The 26,617-nt window shown below is 37.6% G+C and overlaps 1 protein-coding gene across 1 annotated transcript in view; it reads left to right on the top strand.

Annotated features, from left to right (window-relative positions):
* ncm (pre-mRNA-splicing factor nucampholin) overlaps positions 1 to 26,617 on the top strand; it is a 306,231-nt gene that overhangs the window by 19,034 nt on the left and 260,580 nt on the right. Inside the window, exon 2 of the mRNA XM_090408753.1 lies at positions 12,508 to 12,583. Coding sequence (XP_090264879.1) covers positions 12,508 to 12,583 — 76 coding nt within the window. The remainder of the gene's footprint in view (positions 1 to 12,507; positions 12,584 to 26,617) is intronic.

The following is a 26,617-nucleotide window of genomic DNA, read 5'->3' on the forward strand; positions in this document are numbered from 1 at the left end:
ACACCAGGCAACTTGTAGCAAAGGTGGCCAAGCTACCATCACTCCTATCTCAGTATCTCCCATAATGCAAAACACATCTCCTTGTGGATATGTATAATGTTATGCATTAAGGGAAGGGCAACTACCCATACTGGTTTCGACCTTATTGAGTCTCATCAGTGGGAGCCAGGCCCTGAACTGGAGATACTAGGCAGAAGCACTGGAGAGGTCATCTTTACCTATAGGAGTTGCCATAAGGTGTGCCACCTTATTATTAAATTATTCTAGATTTAGAGAAAGATGTTGAAAGTTTATTTTTCACTTGGTCAGACTATAATAAATTTAGTTCAATCCTTTATCCAAGTGTGAGCAAACAAAGTTTGCACCTGAAAATATCTTCAGGACTGAACATGGTGTTGTACCACCTTACTGGGGTAAGGTGGTACAACACTGGGAAACTTGTAGCAAAGGTGGCCAAGCTACGGTCACTACCCATACCAGTTTCGACCTTTATTGAGGTCTCGTCAGTGGGAGCCAGACCTGAAAATGCTAAGGTTGAAGTAATGCAGAGCTTATGAATTTTACCTAAACAAGTTTCCACAAAGTGCTTTGATGTTATTAAATAAAATCTCAGGATGAGAGATAGATGTAGAAAATTTTTAACTTGGGTATATTATGTATTCAAGATAACAAGTAATTTTATATAAACTTTATTTTTAATCCTATTTCCTTGAATACATAATATACCCAAGTTAAAAACTTTCTACATCTATCTCTCATCCTGATATTTTATTTAATAAGGTCAAAGCACCTTGTGGCAACTTGTTTAGGTAAAATTCATAAGCTCTGCATTACTTCAGCCTTAGCATTTTCAGGTGTGGCTCCCACTGACGAGACCTCAATAAGGTCGAAACCGGTATGGGTAGTGACCATTGCCTTTAATGCATAGCATCATACATCTCCGCAAGGTGATGTGCTTTACATTACAGGAAAAATACAAAGGAAAGTGATCAGAGCTTAATTCACCTTTACCACGAGTTGCCTCAGACTGGCACTACGTGCAGGCGCAAACTTGACTTACTTGTCTGTGTGCTTACTTGGGAAATAGGATTAAAAACCAAGTTTATATAAAATTACTTGGTATCTTGAATACATAATATACCCAACTTAAAAACTTTCTACATATATATATATATATATATATATATATATATACAGGGTGTTCGGGATAAATTTGACATATTTATAATTAATTATATTTTTCCGTAAGTTACATGTATTAACACACACTTCTCTTCATTTATAAGTTTGGACCCTTCTTCATTCATATACAAGATGTCAGAAAGGATGGATAGCTGGAACCCACCTGAATCATGGAAGAGAATAACTTGTATCATGATGATTCGTGCCCGCCATCAAAATAAGGATATTACGACTGCTGCCCAATGCTCCCTGAATACAGTAAAAACAATCAGGCATGAACTAGAGACTTGCAATGGTGACTACGAGGATGTAGCAAGAAGAAAGATCCCTAGCAGACGATCTGATTGCGTTCGTACAGCAGAATTCCTCGCAAATCTGCAGGAACAGGTGTTGAAGAACCCTGGCATTGGAATTCGGGCTTTGTTCGTGGAGTTGCTAACTGTAGTCAAGCCATGGATAACAAGGGTAGCCAATGGTAGGCCGTATGTATGGCAGCAGGATTCGGCCCCTTGCCACACCTCTGGAAAAAGTCAAAAATGGTTGTCTGAAAATTTCTACGACTTCACCAGTCCAAATGTTTGGCCTCCAAACTCCCCAGACCTTAACCCCATGGATTATTTTGTATGGGGCGCAGTTGAAAAAGACACCAATCGCACTTCCAGTAATACAAAAGCCCAGTTAATGGATAAAATTAAAACAGTTTTTGCGGCCCTTCCCTGGGAGACTGTAGCATCAGCTTGTTCGAGGTTCCGAAGCAGAATTGAAGCTGTGATCGATGATAATGGTGGTTATTTTGAGTAAATCTTGTTGATAGTATTGTAATTAACTCTGCCTGTAATGTTTTTTTGTCAATTCATTAAATTTAATAGATACAAAGAAGATTTTCTTTTTCCTTACGAAACTGTCAAATTTATCCCGAACACCCTGTATATTGACTATAACTGAGACTAGAATAACAATTAAATTTATTCAAAACGCAACATGCTTCATCGGATTGTCTGACTTCTTCAGGCATGGGAACCTAGAAAGCAAGTAAACATTATAAGAAACATCGTATCACTATAAAACGACTATTATAAAATCAGTTAGCTTTGAACTGTAGCTACAGTCCGTTTTGAAGTTCTATTGTTAAGCAGCTGCGTGCGTCTGATTTCACGCATGTGCCAATATCGGATAGCAGAGCTGAAAGAGTCCGGTAGATTATAGCTGAGGTTATTATTTATGTGATGAGGGTCCATAACAATTTCCTTAGACTCGACTATGCGTCGCTCCACCTCGTCACGGCATATATGAAGGGTTGAGGTTGTCCAGTTTATCTCATGTTGAGGGCCTTCATCATTTGTGTTTACTGAAAACAGTACATGGCTTGACAGGGCACTTGCTCTAGTTCTTTTGTAGGCAATGTCTCTCTGGTGTTCTTCTAGACGTAGGAGGATGGATTTTTCAGTTTGGTCAAAGTATTGCTTCCTGCAGTCGCACGTGATTTTGTACACTCCTGGGAATTGTAGATGGTTGTGAGCTTGTTTGTATTTGCTTAAAATCGATCTTAGTTTAAGGAGAGTAGAGATCCAGGTTTTTATGTTGAACTTTCTTAAAATTCTTCTTAGTTTCGTGGAGAGCGTGGTGATATATGGTAAGGAGATATAACCTTTTGGATTGGCTTGTGTTTCTGAGTTGTTTTGATGGCGGTGGTATAGATGCTTATTAATGGTTTTCGACGAGTAGCCATTACTTGTGAAGGTTCTTTGTGGATGTTGTAGTTTATTTTTTAGATCTTCATCATCTGACAGTATAGATCTAGCACAATGTGCTAGATCTATACTGTCAGATTTAGGGTTGAGATGATACTGTCAGATTTAGGGTTGAGATGATACTGTCAGATATAGGGTTGAGATGATACCCACTTTCTGTGCAGGATAGTGATGTGAGGACGCATGCAGGTATCTATCTGTGTGTGTGTGTGTGTGTGTGTGTGTGTGTGTGTGTGTAGATTTTCTAAAGATTGATATTTTAATAGAATCAGATGACTTGAAGGGAAGAGATCCATTTTCTTCAACCTCCATTGTTAATTTGATATCTTGGTGGAAGTTATTTAAATGATTTAAAAAAGACTGAAGGTTATTGGTGCCATGGTCCCAGATAAGAAATATGTCATCTACAAATCTTAGCCAAATTTTTGGTTTAAGAGTAGCTGAGGAGATTGCCTTTTGTTCGAAATCTTCAAAAAAAAGATGTTAGCTAATATAGGAGACAGTGGGCTTCCCATTGCCAATCATTTATTTTGTTTGTAGATTTTCTTCTCATATTGAAAGTAGCCGGAGTGATCGCAATGTGATAGCATGGAAAACATGTTTTTTGAAATCTTGTTCTTTAAAATATCGAGAACCTCTTGAATTGGTATGTTTGTAAAGAGAGCTACTACGTCAAAGCTCACCATGATATCTGAAGGCCGGAGTTTGAAATTTTTGATTTTCAAGACGAAATCTGTTAAGTTTTTTTATATATGAAGAAGAATTTCCTGTAAAACCTTTTAAAGATGAAGCCAGAAACTTAGATAAGCTGTAGGTAGGTGAGTCAATACTATCTGCTATTGGTCTCAGTGGGTAGTTTTCCTTGTGTATCTTTGGGAGACCATATAACCTTGGGATGAGTTGATGTAAAGAGTGAGCGGCAAGGATTATGTTTCGTGGAAGTTCTGTGGCTTTTTGTAAGAGGTTGTTTGTTTTGTTATGTATCTCCCTCGTTGGATCTCTCTCAATTTCCAAGTATGTATCTGACTAATAATGCCAAGATTTTTTCATGGTAATCTGTTTTATTTAGTACTACAGTTGCATTGCCCTTGTCAGCTTGTATGATAACGATGTCTTTGTTGTTCTTAAGACTTTTTATTGCTAGCCTTTCGCCAAGGGAGATGTTATCAGATGGAGGTCTTGATTATTAATCGCAAGTATTGCTTCCATGCGAAGTAAACTGGAGTCTGCGGCAGGAAGTAGTGATGCAGCTTTCTCCATTTTAGTTAAAAATATTTCCTTGGGAATAGCTTTAGGCACAAGGACAAAATTGAGACCTTTTTTAAGAATTTGTTCTTCGTTGTGATTTAGAACATATGATGAATGGTTTATCACTAATTTTTTATTTCTTCCATGAAGATTATTAGGGGTTGGTTGTTCTTGTGTTCTCTTTAGCGAATTAAACTTTCTGATAAGCTTATGTTTGTTTAAGTTTTGAGATGTTAATGCCAGACGTGTACTTATTTCTTGAACGTGATTCCATGACACGCAGTCTAAGGAGGTCGCTAAATGGTTTTCTAAGGATGATTTTTGAGAAAAGAGAAGAGCTAAATTACGTTTGGTATCGTTAATCCTCTTCCTGAAAGTTCTAGTTTTGCTTTTTGGCAGATTCTGTGTGCTTTTTCACTGGTAATGGCTTCTCTGAATTTTCTTTGCGTTCACTCCGGCTACTTTCAATATGAGAAGAAAATCTACAAACAAAATAAAGGATTGGCAATGGGAAGCCCACTGTCTCCTATATTAGCTAACATCTTTTTTGAAGATTTCGAACAAAAGGCAATCTCCTCAGCTACTCTTAAACCAAAAATTTGGCTAAGATTTGTAGATGACATATTTCTTATCTGGGACCATGGCACCAATAACCTTCAGTCTTTTTTAAATCATTTAAATAACTTCCACCAAGATATCAAATTAACAGTGGAGGTCGAAGAAAATGGATCTCTTCTCTTCCTGGATGTAAGACTTACTAAGTCATCTGATTCTATTAAAATATCAATCTTTAGAAAATCTACACACACAGATAGATACCTGCATGCGTCCTCACATCACTATCCTGCACAGAAAGTGGGTATCATCCCAACCCTAGCACATCGTGCTAGAACTATACTGTCAGATGATGAAGATCTAAAAAATGAACTACAACATCCACAAAGAACCTTCACAAGTAATGGCTACTCATCGAAAACTATTAATAAGCATCTATACCACCGCCATCAAAACAACTCAGAAACACAAGCCAATCCAAAAGGTTATATCTCCTTACCATATATCAGCACGCTCTCCACGAAACTAAGAAGAATTTTAAGAAAGTTCAACATAAAAACCTGTTTCTCTACTCTTCCTAAACTAAGATCGATTTTAAGCAAATACAAACAAGCTCACAACCATCTACAATTCCCAGGAGTGTACAAAATCACGTGTGATGCGGGAAGCAATACTATGACCAAACTGAAAAATCCATCCTCCTACGTCTAGAAGAACACAGAGAGACATTGCCTACAAAAGAACTAGAGCAAGTGCCTTGTCAAGCCATGTACTGTTTTCAGTAAACACAAATGATGAAGGCCGTCAACATGAGATAACTGGACAACAACCTCAAACCTTCATATATGCCGTGACGAGGTGGAGCGACGCATAACAATTTCCTTAGACATTTTGAGTCTAAGGAAATTGTTATGGACCCTCATCACATAAATAATAACCTCAGCTATAATCTACCGGACTCTTTCAGCTCTGCTATCCGATATTGGCACATGCGTGAAATCAGACGCACGCAGCTACTTAACAATAGAACTTCAACACGGACACTGTAGCTACAGTTCAAAGCTAACTGATTTTATAATAGTCGTTTTATAGTGATACGATGTTTCTTATAGTGTTTACTTGCTTTCTAGGTTTGCGTTTTGAATAAATTTAATTGTTATTCTAGTCTCGGTTATAGTCAGTATATAAAATATGAACATATCCCACTACCTAGTTAATACTACAAATTGCTATATATATATATAGTTTTCAATGTATTTTTCTGGCGAGGGGAAAAATGGACCTGAGTGACATTCATTTTTAAAATAGTGGTTTGGACTGTATATTACTGAATATTTGTATATTTATAGATTTTGGAAATGTGAAGGAATGCAATTTTATTTCTATTCACTTCTGCACATCATAAGGAAATTCAGTCACTTTATATTTTCTACAAAATGAGATTCAGAGATTTTTTTCGGTTTTTACTAAATGCAAGAGTGCTAAAACAAAATGTGAATTGCATACAAGAATGGCAATTAGGTAGTTCAGAAAACTACCCAGGACTTCATGATTTATAGACCAAAAAAACCTGAAACTAATATCAGCAGTGGAGAGCTTTTGAAAAACCTAGCTTAAACAATATAAGATTACTGGACTGATTAATTTGTACCCTGTATGTAGTTAATATTTTGCTTGGGTGTTTTGCACTAAAAAACATTTTGAAGAGGCATCTTTGAATGCTGTTTATGGTTTATTTTATAGCAATTATTTAAAAGTTATTATTGAAAGAGACTTCAGGAAGTCGAGGATTTGTTAATTAAGGTCATGTACCATACACACTAGCTGTCATATCTTTTCTTGAATTCATTCACACTACCTGCACTCACCACCTCCAAAGGCAAGCCCTTCCAATCATGCACTGCTCTGCAAGAGAAAAATTCTAGCTCTCCCTTAATTCATGACTGCATTCATTCTCATCTTCCATGGATGACCCTCCTCATCCTCCATAAAATGAAATATCTATCTACTAATATCATGTATGACCTTTCAGAAGTTTTTAGATCTCTGTCATATCATTTCTCTTTCTCCTGTATATAGTCCATAAATTTGCAATTTGTTCTCATAATCTGCATTCCACAATCTTGATATCATCATTAACACTCACCTTTGCACCCTCTACTTTATCTACCTTAGAAATGAGGAGACCAGATTTGACTGATATCCTTACATATCAGTCATCAGCAAATATTGGTACATATTTGTTAATATTCAGATTCAGTAGCTTGGAAAAGACATTTTCAAAGATGTGAAATGATATTTTATAAGATGAAAAATGTAAAATCTTGTTATAGATTAGTTTATTTGTTGAGTATTTTTGAAATTTTGATGACTGGAAACACTAACTTTGAATCTCCAATTAACCATAATTATGTCTTATAAAAATAATTACATACTCCTTATTAATTTCCAAAAAATTAATTTGTACCCAATTATATTCTGTATTTTGTTAATAATAAATTGTATGATGAATTTTATTATCTATCTTCTTCTTCTGCAGCTTTTTCCCACTTAAGTAGGGTTGCTGTTTGTGGTAAGTCTCCTGCACAACTTCCTGTCTTGGGCTGTAGCCACATCCAAGTTCTTCATCCTCAAGTCCTCCTCCACCATCTCCTTCCATCTCTTCTTTGGCTGTCCATGCTTCCTCTTCTCCTGCACATCCATCTGCATGACCTTTCTTTCCCACATACTCGTCCTCCCTTCTCATCACATGACCAAACCATCTCAACCTTGCCTCCTGTATCTTTGCTCCTAAGTTCGTAACTTTCACCATTCCCCTTACATAGTCATTTCTCAGATGATCCTTTCTGGTCACACTGTACATCCACCTAAGCATTCTCATCTCCGCTACCTCCATCCTGCTGATGTTATTTTTCCTCAGGGCTACAGTTTCCAAAGCATACGTCATAGTTAATCTCACTTCTGTCCTGTAAATTTTGCCTTGTAGATTGATCGGCACCCTCGTATCACATAGCACTCCAGCCATCTCTCTCCAGTTCCTCCATCCTGCTTGTATCCTGTATCCCACTTCCATCTCAGCCTCACCATCCTCTTTCATTGTTGAACCTAAGTATCTAAAGTCACTGACCTTCCTGATGACATTTCCTTCCAGCTCCAGATCTGTCTCCTGGCTGCCATCCACTTTGCAACACATACTCGGTCTTACTTCTGCTCAGTCTCATACCTCTCTCTTCCAGTACTTTCCTCCAACTTTCCAGTTTGGCTGCCACTTGTTCTCTTGATTCTGCACACAGCACGATGTCATCTGCATACAACATAGTCCAAAGCGCATCTTCTCTCACTTCCTCCGTCACCACCTTCATCATAATATTAAACAGGAACGGACTTAATGCATACCCTTGATGCAAGCCAACTGTCACTGGAAAACTTTCTGTCACTCCCAGGCAGGTTCGAACACTTGTCTTCACATTTCTGTACATCTCCTGCACCAACCTGACATATTTCTCTGGTACCTTCTTCTCCCTCCCTCTATCTGACACAATTTTATTGTCTATCATAATTATAAATATGTCATATCTCCAGTTTTACCTCTTCGTTTGTGCAGCATGAAATATTTACTCTCTGGCCTTTCTCGAAAAAAGTTTGTCAATCCCTTTTCTAGCCTAATCTCAACAGTATAATATTCCATTGGATATCTCACCCAAGTACATAACTTTACATTTAGTACTGATAGCCATTTTCACATGCCCTCAGTTCCAGTCTACGCATATCATTCTGCAAGTGCTGCATGGTACAGTCACATTTCTGATTACCCTTCCTGTCTTTGCATCATCAGGAAACAGCTATAAGTCTCCCTGTCAAATCCTTCTCAATGTTATTGATGTACAGATTGAACTACAGTGAACAAGAACTGATTTCTAGTGATGAACCACTCGTTGCCTTAAATATAAGATTTAGATACTTAGATCTCTATACACTGCTTTTTTGTATTTTATAACGGACAAGAAATTGTTTTAATACTATATCCAAGTGTAAGCAAAGTTTGAATATGAATAGCTTCTTGTTTATAGAAGCCGATGATATAAAAATAGAAGAGTCAGAAAGCTACTTCATGTGCAAACTTTGTTTGCCTAGATTGGGTATAGGATTAAAACAAGAATGTAATTTGCTTTGTAAAAAATTTTCTAAAAATTTCATACACTTTTTTGGTCTGTCGGTCAACCTTCCTCCTATCCAGGCTAATAGTTTATAATCCATTCCTTATCATATTACTTATGCAACAGCCTTCCATGCTTTGTCCTCTGATAAGCCTTAGCAGAGTCCAGAAGTATCACGGCATATCCATTATTCTCCCTTGTCTAACTCAACTGTGGCATTATTATGAAATATGAGCAAGTCACTCATTTGAGCATACTGTCAGATGAAGGATTTGACACTCAAACATGACTTAATAAACCCATTTTCTTCATTGCAAACTATTGATTCTCTGTATAGATTCTTGTATGCCAGCTCATGAAACTTTATTGAAATCTACACTAGCACTTCAGAGATACTGATTGGTTGATAGTTTCAGTCTTTGCAACCACCTTTGTGCAATGGAATTATCACATTCTTTCTACTCCTGTGGACTCTTCCTTGTGCTGAGACTCAAATTATACAACCAGGTCAAGAAACAGCCAGTTTGTCTGAACACTTTTAGCATCCATACTGATATCCCATCAGATGCTGTTGCTGAATTCTTATTCTGGTGTATACATTCAGGTATATGAGGGGGGGGGGGGTACTAGAGCTATTGTATATATCTCTTAACAAAATGGGTGCTCACTAGTCCACACCTGCTTCAGACTTTACACTTCTGCCACTGAATTTCAAAGTTTTAGGATAATATGCTCATGTTTAAGTTACTCCTAGATATTTTTCACACGTGCATTCATCTGGTCAGAAAAGGGATTAGTGCAGTTATTTGCTCCATATCACAGATTTCCAGTTCTCTACAGAGCAGTCATAATGTTCTTCACATTGATGTAGTTTGTGCTGTTGATTGCCATTGGTGTTTGACTTACATGCAGCTGCCTGTTCATAGAAATCACACATTTACAGCTTATGTGGTTTATTTAGCATATGGGGGAAAATACAAGAAATTAATGAGAACTGTATACAGACTGATAGTTCATTTAACCAGTCAGTGGTACTATCTAGGAGTAAATGCCTGTTCTTGAGACCTCCAGAGAAGGAGTGTTTGGGGTAGTCATCTGATATGATGCATAGTCTGCACAGCACCACGCACACATTAAAATTCCCCACAGATGTAAGTGGGCACAGTGGTCTTGTCTAGTTGAGTCTGTTTAGCTGGCTCCAGAGATATCAAGGTGGATTGAATCCTGGAGGTTTGATAGCTGGATCTGTAATCAAGTACTTGTTTGTAGTCTTCTCAACTAATCCATATATTGATATATAGGAAGGTACATGATATTTCTGATTTTATTTATTTCTTTGATGGTGGCGGCTTTTCTTCTGAAGCATGGAGGAGTGAAGTGGGAAAGAACAGGTAACCATGGGAGAGGAGTAGATCTTAAGGTACCAGAGATGATTCTCATTGTTATACTAAGCTGTGTGTCCATAAGAATCTTCTGACAATTTTGGTTCCAACTAACGAACAGTACTCTGCAACTGGGAAGACCAGAGCCAGGGCTGCTGTTTTAAGAGTTAAGGTATTACAACCCCAAGTTATGCCTGTAAGCTGCTTGTTTGTGATGTTATTCTTGTCTTTATGCAGTGTCCTGCTACTGACTTGTCCCCAGACTTCCTTGCATTTCTTGGTTAAAGTGACATCCTCACATTTCCATTGGCTGATACTGTTGCCTGTAGTTGATTTCTCTGGTGACTGCATTCTTTTACCAATGTTATAAACAGATAGGGCAATGAAATTCACTGGCTTATGATGCTCTTTTGAAGTTCATAAGTTATTCTACGAGCCTCTGTAGCTCAGTCAGTATAGACAAATCCCTTTAGTCAGAAAGACCTGGGCTCAATTCCCATCAGTGACATGGGGGACCTTTATCTGTTCTCTTTCGATGAAGGTGAGTTAGCCAGTCTGATATGGAGGTAGGGGATTTTTTCACCCAGAAACTATGGTTTTTGGTCCACCAGAACAGGCAAACTGTCCTGTGAACACGTGCATCTACAGACATAGGACACACCAGGAGGCATAGGGCTGACCACCTTATCCTCGATAAGGCAGTGGTTAAATGAATAGAAAATCTTTAACACTGCAAGGTAAAAGAGGAGGGAAGGAATAAGAAGTTATTCTGCATGCTGTGTAATGAAGTACTGTTTGGCTTATATAGCAGTATAGTATGGGGATCCTAGTATAGTGTATTTGAATGCTACTTTCACATTGAATACAAAAATGTGAATGCAAACTTAAAATCATTACCAAAGAAACTCAGTACCTTATTGTTGTCATACATTTTATGATAAGTTGACTCTGAATAGTTACTGACAGCAGAATATGTTACAATTAATGTCACTATGAAGCATTGTGAAATACCTTTCAAGAACTATGAGAATGCTTAGTTGTGATTTGTAAACACTACATGTAGTAATCCAGGGTTCATAAAATTCACTATTGATTTTATTTGAAAATGTAAAAGCTGATAACAAAAATTAGCAGACATTTTATAAAATGTCTGCTAATTTATAAATTATATTTAGCTATTTCATTAAAATTTTTTGGATCTTTAGATCACACATGAAAAGTTACATTACATTAATCCTTAATATATATGGACATAGTAATAGACATATGTACAATAATAAGACATAATACAGTCATAAAAGAGACACTCAAGAATAGGCCACAACTGAATGTCTGGGTTGATTATACAGTCGACTGCACTTGGTGTAGCATGGATGAAGTCTGACAGGTTTCCACTGTATGCACGTTGGACACATTCTGCTGTAATATGATTAATTGTCTGGCAGGATGATCCACAGTCTCACCTGGGTGAGGCAATCATACCCCATTTGTAAAGGCTGTCTGCACATCTGCCATGGTTGATGCAGATTTGGTTAAGGGCAGACCAAGTTTTCCGATGTAGGTCAAAACCCAAAGGTATCTGTGTCGGGTTCACTAATTCATGGAAGATCCCTGTTGAAGTGTTACACCAGGACTCTTTCCATTTCTCCTTCATGTTGAAACTTGTCTCTTCAAGATTGTTTGCTGTTAAGATTGGAGGGTACCTTGGCTTTAGCCTGTTTATTTCTAGAGGTGGAATGTCTTCATGGATTGGAAAATTTTGTATTTCCATGATTTTGCTGTATTCATGTAGAAGAAAGTTGGATCTGTGGATGTGTGGAGGTGGAATGTTGCTTAGCACTGGGAGCCAGTAAGTTGGGGTTGATTTTACAGTTCCAGAAATAAGGCGCATCGTGGTGTTAAGCTGGGCATCAACCAAATACACATGAACGCTGTTCAGCCATACGGGTGAGCAGTATTCAGCTGTAGAGTAAATGAGGCCAAGAGGAGGTGCAGCGAAGCGTTGTTGCTGAAGCACCCCAAGTTGTTCCACATGGTTTTTGCTGTTTCTACTGTTGACAGAAACACTGTGTAATACATGCAAATAATATTCAGTGACAATTAGAACATATATTGTAATGAATCTTTGCTAACAAATTAATCAAATTACTTTAAGTATTTTATGTAGAAAGATTTTTAAAAAAATTAGTTTATAATCAAAAAAATTGAAACATTAAAATATTCTTTTATTAGGAAACATTCATCTAAACATTTATATAACAGTAGTAGTGATGGTGATGACTCTGATAACAGAAGAGAGAATCTTAAAGTGAGTATTATTCTTGCTTTATGTATATATATATATATATATATATATATATTGAAATGTCATAGATAAAAGTTCAGCTGCACTCAGCTTTGTAGTTGCATATATACTTCCTAGCCAGAAAAGACCTGAATTAAAGAGCTGATTTAAATATAGCCATAAGCAAAACCAACTCACCCAATTTTACAATCACTAGAAGCTATCTTAAATATATCCATAAGTGACAAACTCCATAGCCTCTTATTGGGAAATTCCTTTACGATTTCCATGTTTTCGTTCTTATCAATAGACAGATGTATGTGCTCCTGATAATTTAGACACTGAGAGGTATTGGAAACAGTTGCATTTTTATGTTTCCCTCCCACTTTTAAAAATTGAGTTTTATATAAGCATTGGAAAAAAGTTATTTGCTCTGATGGTACTTATTTTTCTTAATCAAGTATGTTTATTTATATGAAACTTTTAATTTTGTTCTAAAAAAACCTTGGTAACCTGATAGAATAGTAACTTCCAGCTTTTGCTGAATGCAACTGATTTCATCCTTGAATTGGACTGACTTAATGTGTGGAGAAATGTGATAGTTTTTATAGTAATTATTATTTAATCCTTTGTCAAGTAGAAATAGGGAAAAAAAATGGTGTCAGAAACGACGTCTTTTGCACAGAAGACAGCTAAAATATAGCCGTATAAAGTGGTGGTTGCTTTAAAATTCCTGCTAATCAAGTTGCAGAAGGTGAACTAATAGTTTGGGAATGTTTGAGTGCATAGATCAGATCACCTTTTTTTGATAAAATGTTGCCATTTTTTAAGGAATATTCCAAATCAATGCATCTAATGTTATTACATTTCTACCTGAAAAGCGATATGTCTTCAAGATGATAATACATCTGTTCATTTTTGTAAATTTGTTTGTTGGTGTTGTGAAATAGTGATGATTTGATTCAGCGATATCATTAATCCACAACTAAAGTGGATAATATGAAAAAAAAAGTATAATTATTACTTTATTAGTAATTTGATAATATTTTGTAATGTAAATGAGGCAGTTGGAATAATAGCAACTTCAAAGCAACTATAAACAAGAAAAGAAACATATTTCATTAATTACTAGCAAAAACCAGATCAAGAATGATTATTTTGGTTTTAAAATAATGTATTGTGGCATAAATAAACAGACAGACAATAAAAATAACTGTATGCTTACATTTTTATTGTCTGTCTGTTCATTTATGATACAATACATTATTTTAAAACCAAAGTAAGGGAGATAGATAATTATAAGTAACTTTTAATATTTTTTTTTGTAAACAGTAATTTGCACTTAAGTAGATATTTATTTATTGTATAATATTTGACTTAATTTCAGTTTCCCTTCAGTCGTATTATGTTTATCCTTTTTGTGTAGTAGCACATTTGGGGGAGAACGTGTATCATGAATCTTTTTGGAAAGACCTTGATTCAAATTTTGTGTGGGATATGAAAAACCATTATAAAGACTTTTCACCAGTCTTATATGGACATGTTAGTTTTCCTCCCTGAAAGTTGAGTTTTTTATCCCTAACGTAGAAACAAACAAACTAGCATCTCTCATGGCTTTAATTTCTTCTGTCAATATTATTCCTCTTTATGAGTTAAGAAATTTCTTTTAGTTTAAATATATACATGTGCTTTTTAATAGCTTATTAAAACCCGTTAACATACGAAGATGTCTGTGACAAGTCTTTTGTTTATTGCACCAAAATTGATTTTGACATATCGCAGATGCTACGAAGTTCGCGTCAATTTCAAACGAATTTAGGGTGTTAGGCAGTGAATATACAGGGTGTTCGGGATAAATTTGACATATTTATAATTAATTATATTTTTCCGTAAGTTACATGTATTAACACACACTTCTCTTCATTTAAAAGTTTGGACCCTTCTTCATTCATATACAAGATGTCAGAAAGGATGGATAGCTGGAACCCACCTGAATCATGGAAGAGAATAACTTGTATCATGATGATTCGTGCCCGCCATCAAAATAAGGATATTACGACTGCTGCCCAATGCTCCCTGAATACAGTAAAAACAATCAGGCATGAACTAGAGACTTGCAATGGTGACTACGAGGACGTAGCAAGAAGAAAGATCCCTAGCAGACGATCTGATTGCGTTCGTACAGCAGAATTCCTCGCAAATCTGCAGGAACAGGTGTTGAAGAACCGTGGCATTGGAATTCGGGCTTTGTTCGTGGAGTTGCTAACTGTAGTCAAGCCCTGGATAACAAGGGTAGCCAATGGTAGGCCGTATGTATGGCAGCAGGATTTGGCCCCTTGCCACACCTCTGGGAAAAGTCAAAAATGGTTGTCTGAAAATTTCTACGACTTCACCAGTCCAAATGTTTGGCCTCCAAACTCCCCAGACCTTAACCCCATGGATTATTTTGTATGGGGCGCAGTTGAAAAAGACACCAATCGCACTTCCAGTAATACAAAAGCCCAGTTAATGGATAAAATTAAAACAGTTTTTGCGGCCCTTCCCAGGGAGACTGTAGCATCAGCTTGTTCGAGGTTCCGAAGCAGAATTGAAGCTGTGATCGATGCTAATGGTGGTTATTTTGAGTAAATCTTGCTGATAGTATTGTAATTAACTCTGCCTGTAATGTTTTTTTGTCAATTCATTAAATTTAATAGATACAAAGAAGATTTTCTTTTTCCTTACGAAACTGTCAAATTTATATATGCATATAAACTCTGTTCATTAGTTAATTTGTGTTGCAATTTATTATCATCCCTAATATGTCTGCAAATATTTATATTTTAGCCGAAAGTGATATTGAAAGCGGAGAGGACAGTTTGGATAAAAACAGTAGCGACAGTAGCAGTAGAAGTTCGGTTCGAGGCAATGTTCGTAAATGTTTGAAATCGATATCGTCTAGTAGCGATGATTCCAATGTAACAGAAAATGAATGGAATTGGCAAGAAAAGGAAAATATTCCTATTATAAAACCACTTACGGAAATTCCTGGCATCAATGCAATTGCTTTGCTAAGATTTGGTTCTAATCCGACACCTCTTTCTCTTTTGAAAGAAATACTTTGTGATGATTTCTTTGACATGATAGTTACAGAAACTAATAGATATGAGGCTCAATAAACGAGAAATTACTAAAAAGATTGAAGAATGGTATCCAATAACAAGTGACGAATTGCAGGCATATTTTGCATTATGTATAATTATGTCACAGATAAAAAAATCTAATATAGACATTGGTCAAAGAGGGCTGTGGTCGAGACACCCATATATTCAAAAATTATGCCTCATAAATGCTTCTTGGATATATCTCATTTTCTCTATTTCGTGGATCTTCTTCTTCTGCAGCTTCTCCCACTTAAGTGGGGGGTCACTGTCGATGATGAGTCTCCTCCACATCCTCCTGTCTTGGGCTGTCACCACATCCAAGTTCTTCATCCTTAAGTCCTCTTCTACCAGCTCCCTCCATCTCTTCTTTGGCTGCCCACGCTTCCTCCTTCCTTGCACATCCATCTGCATGAACCTTCTTCCCACATATTCGTCCTCCCTCCTCATCACAAGACCAGACCATCTCAACCTTGCCTCCTGTATCTTCGCTCCTAAGTTCGTAACTTTCACTGTTCCTCTCACATAGTCATTTCTCAGATGATCCTTTCTGGTCACACCGCACATCCACCTAAGCATTCTCATCTCTGCTACTTCCATCCTGCTGATGTTATTTTTCCTCAGGGCCACAGTTTCTATAGCATACGTCATAGCTGGCCTCACTACTGTCCTATAGATTTTGCCTTTCAGATTGATCGGCACCCTCTTATCGCATAACACTCCAGCCATCTCCCTCCAGTTCCTCCAACCCGCTTGTATCCTGCATCCCACTTCCTTCTCAGCTCCTCTCCCTCACCTTCCTGATGACATTTCCTTCCAGCTCCAGATCTGTCTCCTGGCTGTCGCCCACTGTGCAACACATATACCCTGTCTTACTTCTGCTCGGTCTCATACCTCTCTCTTCCACTACTTTTCTCCATCTTTCCAGTTTAGTTCCTGCTTCTTCTTGAATCTGCACACAGTAAGATGTCATCTGCATACAACATTGTCCAAGGCGCATCTTCTCTCACCTCCTCCGTCACCACCTCCATCACAATGTTAAACAGAAACGGACTTAATGCTGACCCTTGATGCAAGTCAACTGTTACTTGAAAACTTTCTGTCTGTCCCAGACAGTTCCAAACACTTTTCTTCACATTTCTGTACATCTCCCGCACTAACCTGACATATTTCTCCGGTACCTTTTTCTCCCTCAGACACCTCCAGACTTCTTGCCTTGGCACTCTATTGTATGCTTTCTCCAGATCAATAAATGCTAGATGTAGCTCCCTTTGTTTCTCTTGAAACTTTTCCATCGTCTGCCGTAACCCAAAGATAGCATCTTTTGTTGATCTACCAGGTATGAAGCCAAATTGTTCCTTTGCAATCTCCACCTCCTTCCTCAATCTTCCATCAAGAACCCTTTCTAGGATTTTCATTCTGTGGGACATCAACTTTATTCCTCTGTAATTTTTACAGTCTTGTGCATCCCCTTTACCCGTGTAGATGGGGACAAGAGTCCTCTCCCTCCATTCCTCAGGTATATTTTCTTGTTGGCAAACTTTCATGAACAGGTCCCACAGCAGGTCAATTCCCTCTTCCCCCAGTGCCTTCCATGCCTCCACTGGAATCCTGTCGGGCCCACCGATTTTCCATTCCTCATCCTCTTCATGGCCTCCATCACTTCCACTCTACTGATGTTCTGCACCATGTCCTCAGAAGGCTGTCCATCTTCTCTGTGAGTTCTTGCATTTTCCTCATTCAAAAGTCCCTCAAAGTATATTCTCCATCTTTTTCTTATTTCCATTTCGCTCCATAATACTCTTCCTTCAGCGTCTTTGATCTGCCTCACATGTAAGATGTCCTTTGCTGCTTTATTTCTACATTTTGCTAGTTGGTCAATTTTTCTCTGTCCTTCCTTTGTTTCTAATTGATCATACAGATCTTGATATGCCATGGCCTTCGCCTGTGCCTCAACTCTCTTGGCTTCTTGCTTTCTCTCTCTCTCTGTACACCTCTCTTTCCTCTTCCACTCTTGACTCATCCCACTTCTGCTTTGCCTTCCTCTTAGCTGTCACTGCCACTTGTACATTATTATTCCACCACCAACCCTCCTTCTGCTCTCTAATCTTTCCAGATGTCTCACCAAGCACCTCGATTGCACCGCTCAGGATTACTTTTGAATTATGTTTCCACCAATCTTGTACACTTTCCAGTCCATCCGAAATCCTCTCTAACACCGTCTCCCTTAAACGATTCCTCACACTCTCTTCTTTTAAGCGAAACCACTTAATTGTCTTCATCCCATGGCTTCCAGTGGTTCTTATCTTCGATCTTATTTTAAAGTCTGTGCACGGCAGTCGGTATTGCTGTGCCACTTGATCTGTTGGAATTACTTTACAATTTGTCACAACCCTAAGATGTTTTCTTCTAGTCAAAATGTAGTCAATTTGTGAACTGTTGTTACCACACCTAAATGTTATGAAATGTTCTTCCCTCTTGTAGAAAAACGAGTTCACAATTGCCAGATCAAACACTACTGCAAAGTCCACAACCCTCTCTCCTTCCTGGTTCATCATTCCCACTCTGTGGCCACCATGCACCCTTTCACAGTCTCTATTCTGTCTCCCTATGTGTCTGTTCAAGTCTCCTCTGACAATCACCATCTCGTTTTCTTCCAGTTCCCTCATTTCTTCATCTAACACGTTCCAGAACTCGCTCATCTTTCTCCTCTGCTGTACAGCCAACTTGCGGGGCATATATACATAATACGACCACCCGCTCTTCTCCAACACCCAATTTCATTCACATGATTCTGTCGTTCCTTCTACCCACTTCCAGTGCTTCGCCCTTCATTCTGCCACACACCACAATTCCTACACCATTTCTTCCCTCGTTATTCACTCCAGAGTAGAACAATTTATATCCGTCTCCCAGTTCCTTTGCCTTCCCCCCCCTTCTACCTTGTGTCCTGCACACATAAAATGTCCAACTTCCTCTTCCTCATCATGTCTGCCACCTCTCTTCCCCTTCCAGTCATACTTCCAAAATTCAGTGTTCCCACTCGCAACATCCTCTCCACCTGCTGGGCTCGCTTCTTGAACCGCACCTACCCTTGATGCGGTAGCTCTCGTCCACTTCTCGCAGCTGTAGGGCGATGTGGCTGCGCATCGCTTAAGGGGGGTATGCCCTAGCCCTTATATTATTTTCTCTTTGACTCATATTATAGCTAGAGCTGGCAGTGAAGTTTTACGACCGGATGCCCTTCCTGACATCAACCCTCACCATTTATCCAGGCTTGGGACCGGTACCTATTGAGGCTAGCTTGTCTCCTTCGGTGGCTGCATAAGACGAAATGACTTAGCAAAATAGGAAAGATTCACCCCTGGTGGCCCTCAAAGACTCTAATAGCATCAGGGGGGAAGGAGCAAGGAGAGGAGAAAGAAGCAAAGAAAGAATGGGAGGGACCAGTCTACAGAATAATATAACAGATGTATATTACATGGTCCAGCATCTGGTACCTCGGGTTTGCCATGCCCGTACTCACTGAAGTGAGCCCTTGAGGTGAAAGACAATAAAATATGTAAAGTGCAAAATATAGTCGACTACCTGAATAATAAGTTTCAGTAATTATATACACCAGATAAAATTGTAGTAATTGATGAATCCCTTATGAAATATAGAGGTCGATGTACAGTTCATTGCTAGCAAACGAGCACGATTTGGGATAAAATTTTACAAGCTATGTGAATCAGACTCTGGATATTGTTCAAAGTTAAAAATTTATACAGGAAAGGATAAAATTCCAGGAAGCGATACACCTACATCTGAAAATTTTGTCATGGATTTGGCCGAACCTATTTTAGGAAAAGGATATACATTATTCTTAGATAATTGGTATTCGTCACCAGAATTATTTTATTTCTTGAGAAAAAAATAGTACAAATGTTGTGGGGACAGTTAGAAAAAATCGTAATAATATGTCTAAGAAATTGACGACATATAAAATAAAAAAAAGGCGAATCAAAAACTTTATCTTGTCGAGGAATTTTTTCATTACATTGGTGCAATAAGAAGGATGTTTACATGATAAGCACAAAGCATTCAAAAGAAGAAATGGTAGATACAGGAAAAGTAAGGAGAAGTAAGAAGGGCAATTAAGAAAAAGTAATAAAACCTAAATGTGTTCTTCAATACAATTGCGGAATGGGCGGTGTCGATAGGCAAGACCAACTACTTGTTTGTTTTCCAGTTATGCGAAAATGCTTCAAAGGTTACAAGAAAATATTATTCTATTTGAGGGATATTGCTATTTACAATGCTTATGTTTTATATTCCAAACTACCCAATACATCAAAACTAACAATAGTCAATTTCCGTTTGAACGTAGCAGAAGATATGTTGTCAAATATATCTTTACATAATTATAGTACCCATGGACTTCCATCGCAAAAGGGCTGCCCAATTAGACTGCAGGCAAAAAATTGGGCACATTTCCACATATACCCCTTACTGATAAAAAAAGCAACATCCAGCAAAGAGATGCCATGTATGTGCCAAGCATAATGTAAGAAGTGAGACTACATGGCAATGTAAAAAATGTTTGATACCGTTACATTTACCTAACTGCTTCGAAAAGTATCATACCTTGCAAAATTATTAATATTCTTTATAATAAGGTAACAATTAACGAAATAAGGGTCAAAGCTGTATAACTGAAAGGAAGCCTCCACATAGCCTTTAAAGGAATGTGGAGAACCGACCAGGGCTTCTGACCTAATGTCCAATCCTCACCTTCTCATGGTGCACCCTGTTGGGTATCTACCTGGATACTGAACGAACGAGGATGGGCTGGCAATTTGGGATTTAGTCGACCAAATTGTATTCTTATTTGTTAAACCAAAATAAAAATGATGGTACAGCATGACAAGATTTCATGCTGGCTGGGGCGTCGCCCGATTAAACAAGGCCCATTGTTTTCGCCAGGGAACCAGGGCAAACAGCGAAAAGTCAACTACTGGACCAAATCTGAAAACACACCCCAACTCAACATCATCAGAGTTAAAGATCGGTATTATCAACATAAGAAGCCTGAATGGCAAGAAATGGAGCTAGCTGAGGAAGGGTGACTGAAACAAAAAAGACAAAAACTGATGTGATCTTTCTGAGCAATAAATACAAAATGTTATATTCAGGAAAATGACAATCAAGGAAAAGAAGGAGTAGCCATAGTATTCAATACAAAATAGGAGGCTAATCTTGAATGGCAGGCAATCTCAAGTAGAGTAATGTGGACAAATATGAGAATGGGGAACTGGACAATGAGACTTATTTGTGCCTATGGTCCCACAGAAGGTTCTACTAAGGTAGAAGTGGAGGAATTTTTTCAGGCTTTAGAAAAAGCAACTGACACAATGAAAAAGGAAAAGTTGGTCCTTGTTGGGGATCTAAATAGCAGAGTAGGAAGTGATTGTCAAACACAAAAATATTTTGGGAAAATTTGGAGAAAAAAGCAAAGCTAATAATAATGGCAAATATCTCTTGGATTTCTGCTTAGGACATGGACTGGTTATTACTAACACCATGTTCCAACATAAAAATGTGCACAAATTCACATGGAGAGAAGAGGCAAGGAATAAGAAAAGTCTCATTGACTATGTTATTGTTGATAGTGATGTTTTCTCCGTTGTGCAGGACACCAGACCGTACAGAGGATTTGAAATTGGAAGTGATCACTATTTAGTCTTGAGCAGGATAAAATTGAATGCTGACAACTTGACATTGTCAGCATCCAGGAATGCGTTAGCAGAGCTAATCTCAGGTGGTATGGTCACTTAAATAGAATGGGAGAGGAAAGATTAGCAAAACAAGTGTTCTCTGCCAGGTTGGCAGGAAAACGACCCAGAGGAAGACCAAGATATAGGTGGATTGATACGGTACAAAGTGCCTTAGACGATAGAAATATAAGATCTGATAATGTTGGAGTCTTGACAAGTAACAGACTGATTTGGAGGAAAATTGTAGATAGGAAGTTAGTAATGATGTAATTTTTTCATGTAGTACTGTCATATCCTGTACACCCCTTGAGGGTACATGGCAGGAATTTGATGATGATGATGAAAGAATAACATGTAAGAAAGTTTTAAAGCGAATAAAAGTTGAGCAGCTCTCAGATGTGAACTGTAGACTAAATGTTATATCATACACAAGCATGATAGAAGAAAAAATGATAGAGTTTGAGAACAGGAACCAAGCCTTGGAGATTCAGTGGCAAGCCGTGAAGAAAACCCTGATTGATTCATCTAGAGAGGCATGTGGTGAAGTTGTCTGCAAAGATAGAAAAATTAGAACTCCATGGTGGACACAGATAGTTAAAGAGACAGTGAAGGAAAAGAAGAAAGCATATCAAAAGTTCCTTGCAAATAGGTCAGCTTGTGCTCTTAGAGAATACAGAGACAAATGTAAGAAAGCCAAACAATGTGTAAAACTAGCTAAACAAAAGTTATGGGAGCACTTTGGCAGGAACATGTTAAATAAATATGAAGAAGGTGGCAAAATATTCTGGAGGTTGTTGAAAAGCTTAGGAATGGAGTAAAGAGTGCTGTAAAAGGAGTTAGAGATGATAAAAGGTGACATGAAAACGAGAGAAAAAGATATCCTTGAAGTATTGAGTAATGGAGTAATTACTTTGAAAAACTACTAAATGAAACAAGCAGTGATGACAGCACAGTGGTAAAAAAATACTGACCAGGCATACAGTCAGAAATACATATCCATACTTGAAGTAGAAAAAGCCATCAAAAGCTTGAAATGTGGAAAGGCAGCAGGAGTAGATGATATTCGACCAGAAATGCTGAAGTTTGGTGGTATAAAAGTCTTACAGTGGCTGCACTACATTGTTCAGAATTCCTGGACAGAGGGACGAATTCCTAATGATTGGAGGAGAGCTCTAATAGTACCCATATATAAAAAGGGAAATAAAACTGAATTACAGAGGTATTTCCCTACTGAGTGTTCCGGGAAGTTGTCTGTAAGGCTAAAAAAATCAGAACTTCCTGGTGGACACAGGAAGTTAAAGAGGCAGTGCATACCAAAAGTTCCTGTCAAAGAAGTCAGCTTGTGCTCTTAGAGAATATAGAGACAAATGCAAGAATGCTTAACACTATGTAAAACTAGCTAAACAAAAGTCATGGGAGAAATTTGGCAAGAATATAGAAAATAAATATGAAGAAGGTGGCAAAATATTCTGGAGGTTGTTGAAGAAGCTTAGGAATGGAGGAAAGAGTGCTGTAAAAGAAATTAGAGATGATAAAGGTGACATGAAAACGGGAGAAAAAGATATCCTTGAAGTATGGAGTAATTACTTTGAAAAACTGCTAAATGAAACAAGCAGTGATGACAGCACAGTGGTAAAAAACACTGACCAGGCATGCAGTCAGGAATACATATCCATACTTGAAGTAGAAAAAGCCATCAAAGGCTTGAAATGTGGAAAGGCAGCAGGAGTAGATGATATTCGACCAGAAATGCTGAAGTATGGTGGTATAAGAGTCTTACAGTGGCTGCATTGCATAGTTCAGAGGGACGAATTCCCGATGATTGAAGTAGTGCTCTCATAGTACCCATATATAAAAAGGGAAATAAAACTGCATGTGAGAATTACAGAGGTATTTCCCTACTGAGTGTTCCTGGCAAGATCTATGCAAGTATACTTGAGAAACGGTTGAGAAGAATTGTGGAAGAAAAGCTTGGTGAAGAGCAAGCTGGATTCAGGCCAAATAGAGGCTGTAAGGATCAGATTTTCACTTTACGACAAATAGTCGAGAAAGCATGGGAATATAACAGAGATCTGTATTTAAGTTTTGTCGATTTGGAAAAGGCATATGAAAAGGTGCCAAGAGAGAAGCTATTCAATACGCTACAGTTATATGGTGTCAATGGGGCATTATATCAAGCAATACATAGTCTTTATTTGAGTTGTAAGTCAGCAGTTAGAATTGAAGGAAGTACAGGAAGATGGTTTAATGTTAAATCTGGCGTGAGAGAAGGATGTACATTATCCCCTCTGTTATTCATTATCCATATGGATCACATTATGAAGGAAAGTGGTATTAAACATGATATCAAAATTGGAGATGTTAATGTCAGCTCTTTGCTTTATGCGGATGATGTTATACTTCTAAATAAATCCGCTATAAGTCTGCAAGATTCTCTGACTAAATTGAATAGCTGTTGTAATAGATATGGTATGAAGGTCAGCAATAAAAAGACAAAAACAATGAAAATAGGCAGAATCATTGAAAATGTCAACTGTGTTGTGAATGGAGAACCTGTGGAACAATTAAGACATTTCAGCTATTTAGGCATGATTTTTACTGAAGATGGTAAATTAAATATAGAAATAGACAACAGAATCAGCAAAGCTGGTATGGTGGGAAGTCAATTGAATAAATTCATATGGAATAAGAGAGAAATTAGTCGGAACACTAAATTAGCTGTATACAAGACAGTGTTCAAACCAGTTTTAACTTATGGGTCTGAGAGCTGGGTCAGAAGTAAAACACTTGACCAAAGACTAGAGACCACAGATATGAGAGTCCTGAGAAAGATTATAGGCGTGAACAGATGGCATCAATGGCAGTATCATATTAAAAACGAGGTTATTAGGAAAGAACTTGACATTGTCTGCATCCAGGAATGCGTTAGCAGAGCTAATCTCAGGTGGTATGGTCACTTAAACAGAATGGGTGAGGAAAGATTAGCAAAACAAGTGTTCTCTGCAAGGTTTGCAGCAAAACGACCCAGAGGAAGACCAAGATATAGGCGGATTGATACGGTACAATGTGCCTTGGACGATAGAATTATAAGATCTGATAATGGTAATATTGGAGTCTTGACAAGTAACAGACTGATTTGTAGGAAAATTGTAAATAGGAAGTTAGTAATGATGTAAATTTTTCATGTAGTACTATCATATCCTGTACACCTCCTTGAGGGTACATGGCAGGAATTTGATGATGATGATCACATGAATTAAATAAATAGTAGTTTTACTGTTCCAACTTTAAAAATAATTTATATGTCAATGGGTTAAAGATGTTTTGGAAATGCTCTTATTGCAGCATGCAAAATGTTAATTATTAACAAAGTAATTTTGTGTGCTCTGTTGACTTTTGTCATTTGACTGTTTGTCTGTTATTAATTTAATGAATAATGAAAAGATTCTTCCTGCTTATCCCATTTTCTGGATGTCAACCTAGTCAATAATCTGTTGGATGTATTTAGAATGTAGTATATGAGTGCAGAGTTCATAATCCTGAACTGAATAACCTAAAATCATTGTTGATACAAGCGAATGACTTCAAATTACCCTACCCGCATGCATACTCACACACATTAGTTGAATCATTCCACATGGAATTCAAGATTCAAACTATTATTAAGGTCATGATCTTATATAATACTGATGTAAATTTTCTAATTTTATAGCTAGATTTTTTATTTTTTTTAACTTTATTAAGAAATTGGAAAATTGTTTATTTCATTAATCAAGATCACGAATCAATGACTGTTCTCAGATATAACTATTTTTAAAGGTAATAAGTAGCGTTTTTTTTTTTTTTTTTAGATTATAATTTATTTTGGAATACTTATATAGAATTCTAACTTAACTTATAAGTTAGATAGGGCTAAATGACTTCGCCTACTCCCGTATACGGGAATAAAAAGGCGTTAGCTGATTTTTTTTTTTTTTATATAGAATTTAATTCAGAGCTTAATTTTTGGGTGGAAAGATCCTTTGTCAGGAATTTTCAACTTGATGTGATATGGTTTTTTCATCCAAGAAAACAAACTGGCTAGAAGAACACACAGTAATATATAGACATAACAAACAGTGTGAAAAGGATTAACTGTCCTGTCATAAACAGTAAGCTTCTAAAACAAAACCAAGTCACTTGGCTATAATAGGCTATTGAATTGAGCCTTAACATATAAGGCAGAATGAGTTGGATATGTGCATATACAGGGTGTTCGGGATAAATTTGACAGTTTCGTAAGGAAAAAGAAAATCTTCTTTGTATCTATTAAATTTAATGAATTGACAAAAAAACATTACAGGCAGAGTTAATTACAATACTATCAACAAGATTTACTCAAAATAACCACCATTAGCATCGATCACAGCTTCAATTCTGCTTCGGAACCTCGAACAAGCTGATGCTACAGTCTCCCTGGGAAGGGCCGCAAAAACTGTTTTAATTTTATCCATTAACTGGGCTTTTGTATTACTGGAAGTGCGATTGGTGTCTTTTTCAACTGCGCCCCATACAAAATAATCCATGGGGTTAAGGTCTGGGGAGTTTGGAGGCCAAACATTTGGACTGGTGAAGTCGTAGAAATTTTCAGACAACCATTTTTGACTTTTCCCAGAGGTGTGGCAAGGGGCCGAATCCTGCTGCCATACATACGGCCTACCATTGGCTACCCTTGTTATCCAGGGCTTGACTACAGTTAGCAACTCCACGAACAAAGCCCGAATTCCAATGCCACGGTTCTTCAACACCTGTTCCTGCAGATTTGCGAGGAATTCTGCTGTACGAACGCAATCAGATCGTCTGCTAGGGATCTTTCTTCTTGCTACATCCTCGTAGTCACCATTGCAAGTCTCTAGTTCATGCCTGATTGTTTTTACTGTATTCAGGGAGCATTGGGCAGCAGTCGTAATATCCTTATTTTGATGGCGGGCACGAATCATCATGATACAAGTTATTCTCTTCCATGATTCAGGTGGGTTCCAGCTATCCATCCTTTCTGACATCTTGTATATGAATGAAGAAGGGTCCAAACTTTTAAATGAAGAGAAGTGTGTGTTAATACATGTAACTTACGGAAAAATATAATTAATTATAAATATGTCAAATTTATCCCGAACACCCTG

This window comes from Typopeltis vanoorti, chromosome 2 (assembly GCF_054136105.1).
Source record: "Typopeltis vanoorti isolate ZY-2024b chromosome 2, IOZ_Tvanoo_1.0, whole genome shotgun sequence".
In the NCBI taxonomy this organism is placed as follows: Eukaryota; Metazoa; Arthropoda; class Arachnida; order Uropygi; family Thelyphonidae; genus Typopeltis; species Typopeltis vanoorti.